Here is a 6594-nt window from a genome sequence, read left to right as displayed (position 1 = left end):
TGTCCTCAGCTGTGTCCCACATCCCTGTGTACAACAGAGAGGAGGGATTTGTGTGGTGTAGCCATCTTGGAATGCAAAGGTCTGGATGGGAGTGAAGGTGAAAACTTGCCTAAGCACCAGAACCCTTTGGGGATTTTTCTGCAACATCTGTCTAAAACAAAAGTCAGAACTTCTCATGACCATTTCTTTGTGGGTTTTAACTGCTGCCAGAAGGTTCAAGGGGGGAAGGAGGGTCTGGATGTGGCACCTGGGGACATGGTTTAGAGGGCATTATGGTAGTGCTGGATGATGGTTTAACTCAACAAACTTGAAGGTCTCTTCCAGTCTTGATGTTAACTGTGAAATGCTGCCTCTTCCCACTTCATCCTCTCTCTCATCCTGCCTGGGCCTTTAGATGGTGGCTGAAATGCCCCAAAACAGCAAGTCTGTGGGGTGGTGAATCCCCCAGATGTTCATTTCTTTATTGCCCCTCTTGAGGCCTCGTGGAGGAGAATAAGGAAAGTGTTTCTCCACTGGGATTTGTAGCAATTGCTATAAAAATCCAGTGGTTTAGGAGCTGCCACTCATTCAGATCCCACACATGGCAGGTTATTCTTCTTCCCTGATTGCTTCCCATATCTTTTTACAGCTGTTGGTGAGCCAGGACAGAGAGGTTCAGTGTGTTCTGATCATGGAGGAAGATACTTCTGCAGTATGTTTTAGTGGGATGAGCCCTCTGGGAAGACTAATGACTCTGTCTCTTGCCTGTTAGCTGCCTTTCCCCACCATCCCCTTGAGTTACTGTCAAGTTTGAAATGTGGGAAGGCCTGTTTCTAAGCAGTTTGATTCTTTTATGGCTGTAGAATTTGGAAGATCTTGTTTGCATTTCTGCTTGGACAATGAGCAGTGATTTATGCCTGATTTATTTTGCCCAGGTTCTGATGGTTGGTGCTGATGACTTCACACTCATTGGAAGGCCACTGCTGGGGTAAGATGTCTCATAAAGTAGAATTAGCTTAAATTTTGGTTTTAATTGTAGCTTCAGGGCTCTGCAGTCCCTGAAATTGGGATTTATCAGCTCTTTGCCCAGCCCTGTGGCTTTTGAAAGAATCACCAGTAAAACAGCTCATCAGCCTCTGCTGCCTCTCACCCTCCCCAGTGCCAGGACAGAGCAGCAGGTCCCAGTTCCAAGGTAACTGTAGGATATTCACCTCAGCTGGATCTTTTTTCCTTGCACAAACTAGCAGTAAATTTTGCTCTTCAACATCTTTACTTCCTTACACTAATGTGTTTTTTTTTTCTTGAGATAACCCAGAGATCCTTTCCCATCCCAAAATTTGAGTTGGGTTTTTAATTTGTTTCCTTTTGCCTTTGCCTTACCCCAGTAGGCCTTCATCTTAATTTGAGTGTGCTTAATTTTCCCTTCCTCTTAGTCACATAATCCAGCAATCAGAGAACTTGGGAGAAGTTTATCCCTTGGCAGTCTCCATCCCAGTGCTGCAGGACTTGCTGTACAGAACCCCTGATTGCTCAGGCTTTTCCTTCCAAGAAGGAAGGAGATGTAGACCAGGTGTTACTGCTCAGCAGAAGCAAAGTGATGACCTGTTGTTCTCCCTAGGACAAGAGGGTTTAGTGGAAAAACACACAGGATAAGGTGTGCTGCAGGTGCTCAGAGTACCTGGAAGCTCTGGCTGTGTTCTGGAAGTGGGTAAACCACGTGTTTAGGTCTTGGCTTTAGCTCTGGCTAAAGGGGAGTGACCAGGTAAGTAGGAACTTGGACACCTGAATATTATTTTTTGATGGCTTTGTAGGTTCAGGTTAGGAAAACCACATGATTTCAGTTGGTTTCACTGCTGAGTGTTCCTGTGGTACCAAGGGCTGGTGGTATTTAGGAGTTATTTGTACAGTTGTAACAGGGCTTCAGTTGTACCAGTGGTCCCCTTGTTGGACAGGATTTTGGGGGCTGCCAGTCTGGAAGTGGATCTGGGATAGCAGATCATTGGGATTCCTTGAGTTATTGCCAGATATTGCACTTGTGGAAAGTTTTAGGGAGGGGAATCTCATTATCAGGACTAGAAATGGGCTTTTATTTGAATTTCTGCAAAATACCAAGTTCTGCAGACAGGGATGTGCCATGCCTGGCAGTTTAGGAGCACATTCCTTTACCTGGTTCTCCGATCCAGTAGTATTGGGGTGGTTCTTTGCAGCTGTGTGTGCTGGATTTGGCATGTGGAGAGCCAGGAGGTCCAGTACAGGAAGCAAACCATCTGTTGGTTTCTGCAGGTGCTCTCAGTGTGTGGACAGCATTGACAGCTGCTTGAAGCAGAGCAGGCTGCACATCTGCCAGGGTTGGCTTGGACTCCAGTGCCTTTGGCTGAGGGAGATCTGTGGGAGGAGGAGGCTGGCCAGGCAGAGTGAAGACTGGTGGGGAGATGCCACCCTCTCTCTGAGCAGCAGCTCTGGTATGGGCTGAGGGAAGGAGAAAGGAAAGGGTGTCTCCAGCACTGTGTACTGCAGTTCCTTCTCACAGAGCCCAGTGCCTAAACCACAGACATTTTGGAGAGGAGATAAGAGGCTGGATGGGAACAAAGGGACTTCTGTTTTCCTGTTGTTTTATAAATAAACACATCAGGGAGTGCTCACACTGTCTGTGGGAGACACTTCATCGCAGCTGCGCTCCCTGCTCAGCCTCCCAAACTTGTCCTGTTTGGGACAGCTGGTCATGGTTTGTTTCACTGATACCTCCCAGGGTGACACTCCTTTAAACCCTAAAAAACCAGCAGTGCAACAGCACATATCCGTGTGATGGAGGTTATTCTGGGAACTTCTGGCTGGCTCCTGCTCTGGAATCCATTGGGTTCTGTGTTTGTCCAAGTCACTGGCTGCCCTGGCTGGCACAAGGGCTCAAAACCATGTTAGACCTGAGTGGAGGGAAAGATGCCTCCATGACAAATTGGCTTAATGCTAGACAAAATACAGCTGATGGGAATTTTTTCTCTGGATGAACCTTGCTGTTTCTCCTGCTACCTGCCCATTTTTGCAGTGGAAGTGCCAAAGATCTTGGACCTATTCTTGTCCCAGACTGCCAGGCTGGGATTCAGTCCTGCAGGGAGTGAGCTTGGCAGCTGGAATTATGACCTCCAAGAGTTATGATCCTGTGGGGTTGTAGCTTGCCTGGGTCTTTTTCTCTGCCTCATGACAACAGCTTTCATCCCAGCTCAGATCCATGAGATTTCAGTGTGAGTTTTTCCTGCCTCCTGCAAAACTCCAATCCATGTGCTTTGCCATGAAACATTTTGCTCTAGCTCTGTCAGGCTCTGGGAAATGTGTGACCCCCTTCTTATTTTTATGGACATTCCAGTCATACCTAAAACATTTGATAGGGATTTTTATTTTTCCTTGGGCTCTGTTTAGCTGAGAACTTTGCTGTTCATGTACTCCTCACCAGCAAGTTGGTTTCTGCTGTGCTTCAGCCTTCCACCAGCAGTTCCTGCTGCAGTGTCTGACAGAGAAGGACTCACCAGGGCACGGCGGCTTTGAATCCTGAAATTTTAGCTCACAAATTACAGTGGTAAACCACGGCTGGAGTGCAGTTTGCTTTCTGGTTTCTCCCCCACCGTTGCAGGGCTTGTGTGAGGTTCAGTAGTGCTGAACTGGGATCACACCCTGGAGCTGGGACGTCAGGGTCACCCAGTGGTCTCTTAAAATCTACATTATTTTATGTCTGTTTTCTTCTTGGCTAGTCACTCACTGCAAATATATCAGTTTCCTCCTCCCTCCAGGATTCAGTCTCTGATTTAGTCATACCCCCAGGGTAGATGTTGAGAGATGGTGACTGTCTCAAAGCCTTTGGCCTCCCAGTGACCTCACTGGAACAATTTCGGCTGGATGGGCTTCCCCCTCTGCCCCCCTCAAGTGCAGACAGCTGTTTGTTAGCAAAATGGTCTTTAAATGTCTTCCTGTGGCAAAGTTAATAAGATTTTAATGGAATTCTGCAATGATGTGCATGGAAGAGTGGCTCCTCCTCTTTCATTGTGGCTGCTGATTAAACCCCCCCTTGTCCAAAGCTTCAGTCTGGCTCTTGGCTGGAGGTTCTCACCTTCCCAGAGAGGAGGAGTTGTGTACACAGGTAGCTGGTCCTGCCTCCACGACCTTGTTTTCCAGCTCTGGAGTTTTTCAGAGAGCAGCTAGGGAGCCCAGAGCACTTTTTCTTTGGTGGGACTTCTCTCAGAGCTCTGCAAACCCATCTACTCTTCCAAATTGAGGCAAACAAGCAGGACAGACCAGGAGTGGGAGGCACAAGAGGCATGTGGGAGGAGAAAGGGACTTGCTCCAGCAGCCATGAGCTGTGCTTCCTGCTAGAAACAGTGGGATGAATCTGTGTACTGAGCCTTTTCCAGGCCTTAGGTGAGCCAGATGAGATTTTGTTCCAGCTGTCTGTGATGTTTTAGAGAAGGAGGAAGGACTTCTGTGGTGACCAGGAGAAGGGGACATGGGTGGGTTGAACCTGTACCGAAAGCAAAGCAGAACACAAGATCACCTGGATGTGCCAGGGGAGTTTATCTTGCTGCAATCCTACAAGTCCCTGCAGGTTTGTCTCATTCCTGCCTCCTCAGCTGTGCCTGATCTCATCCCTCACATGACAGGGAAGTTCTGCCCTGTGTACTGTCACATCACCTGATCCAGGTGCAACACCTTGAAGCTTTTGGCTTTGCCTGGAAAGCCAACAGCCTGGCAGATTGCCTTCCTGCCAGGGTGACTGTAGTTTCCATGGATCTGGGCTGTGTGAGGCAGGATGTGTTATCCCTGTGTCTCTTTCCCCAGAACCCTGCTCCCCAGTAGGAGGAGAATGTAAATAACTAAAAAGTTATAACACTTATTTTTAAGGAAAGACCTGGTCCGTGTGGAGGCCACAGTGATTGAGAAGACAGAGTCATGGCCCAAAATCCACATGCGCTTCCGGAAGAGGCACAACTACCAGAGGAAGAAAAGTAAGAGAGAAAGAACCCAGAACTTCCTTCTCTGCTGGATGTGGGAGGGGAGGTATCATGACACAGGGGTCTGAGGAAGGGGCTTATTCTCTGTGTCCCCAGAGCCCTCAGGGTCCAGCCTCCTCCCAGCCAAGTGTGCCCACAGCACTCAGGGCACCAGGGTTCAATATTCCCTCAGTCCAGCACCTTGTGTTAGCTGGACCTTGCTGGCAATAAATTTCCTGGGCAGAGAACCAATACTGTTCTCTTTCCAAAGCCTTTAACATTGGATGTGTCACCACACCGACCTGCAAGCCTGAGCAGTGTCCTGTGACAGGTTTTGGTTGCCAAATGACTCTCCCTTCTCTGAGAGAGGGAAAAGTTATGGCTGGTTTTGTATGGAATGGATGGTAAAGCCTTGACCAGGCTGCCCCGGTCCCACTGGAGCTCTGGGAGCTGGTGTCTATGCCATCCCCATGGAATGTCGCTGTCTGCCAGCACAGCCCTCCCAGGACCCTGGGAGCAGGTGGGCACCAGATTTGTGCTGTCACCTGATCCTTTTTTTCTCCTCTTTTCCTTCTTTTTCAGTCATTGTGAACCCCCAGACTGTCCTGAGGATAAACACCATTGAAATCTATCCCTGCTTGTCCTGATGGATGGTGTGTGTGCGGCTGGGAATCATTCCTCCAGGCAGTTATGGAAACAAAGCTGCCTCAGCATTGGAAAGTTCTGGATTCGTTGCTGTAGTGGGAAATGGAAATCTCTATGTGCTTTCTTTTTAAAGTAATGAAATATTTTTTAAACTACACTTTCAGCTGATGATGTTTTATTTGCCATGAGTTTTAAACCACCCAAGATCCATTGCTGGCTGTCCAGCCTTTCCATGCCTAATGGATCGTGAGGAATTCAGGTCCTCAAAAAGCTGTGATCGTATGATCCTGGCATTGTGTGACTTCAGGGAATACCCTGGGGTACAGCATGGCCCGCAGCCCACAGGACTGAAGAGAGCAGTGAAACAAGGTGACTGCAGGGTCCCAAATCTACTCCCAGATCAAGCCAAATGATGAAAATCCTTCTTAAGGATTAGCACTGGCAAATAGAGCTGAAAAAATTCCCCTCCTAAAGCTGAGCCAAGGAGTAACTGTGCAACAATAAATTGTCTGTGTGTATAACACCATCAAAGTAAGACACCGGTGGCTCAGGAGGGATTTTGTGCCTGTTTCAGAGTTGGGTTTTTATCTACTGAGTGTATTTTCATGACTAGATCCCAATGTTTTCTCCCTTCTTGCCTGCACATTGAGCACTGTCCCTTTCTGAGAAATACATGTGAGGTCAGATCTATCCAGTTGAGGTCTGGGCTGGATATCAACCAGGAGGAGTCTTCTGGAGCTCTCAGCAGGCTCTCAGGGTAGCTATGGGATTCCATACAGTCACCATGGGAAGGGATAATGGGCCCTGGTCAGCTTGTCACTTCCCTAAGGAATACCTTGCTTCAAAGTGGGAGGAAATTGGTGTCCTTGTGCACCTCCACTGTGGCTCCTCTTGCCACCAAGGTTGCCATAACCCTGTGCTGAAGGAAATGGAACTTTTGATCCATCTGGGTCTTGTTCTGGCTGTTGAATCTCACAATTCATTCAGGTGCCAA

General features: G+C 48.1%; 1 protein-coding gene across 1 annotated transcript in view; it reads left to right on the top strand.

Annotated features, from left to right (window-relative positions):
* MRPL21 (mitochondrial ribosomal protein L21) overlaps positions 1-5675 on the top strand; it is a 9485-nt gene extending 3810 nt beyond the window's left edge. Inside the window, exons 4-6 of the mRNA XM_009071721.1 lie at positions 915-967; positions 4867-4970; positions 5538-5675. Coding sequence (XP_009069969.1) covers positions 915-967; positions 4867-4970; positions 5538-5602 — 222 coding nt within the window. The 3' untranslated portion in view covers positions 5603-5675. The remainder of the gene's footprint in view (positions 1-914; positions 968-4866; positions 4971-5537) is intronic.
* Positions 5676-6594: the final 919 nt, after the last annotated feature.

The sequence above is a fragment of the Acanthisitta chloris genome, unplaced genomic scaffold, assembly GCF_000695815.1.
Source record: "Acanthisitta chloris isolate BGI_N310 unplaced genomic scaffold, ASM69581v1 scaffold8583, whole genome shotgun sequence".
NCBI lineage: Eukaryota > Metazoa > Chordata > Aves > Passeriformes > Acanthisittidae > Acanthisitta > Acanthisitta chloris.
This window is presented reverse-complemented; position numbering and strand designations above follow the sequence as displayed.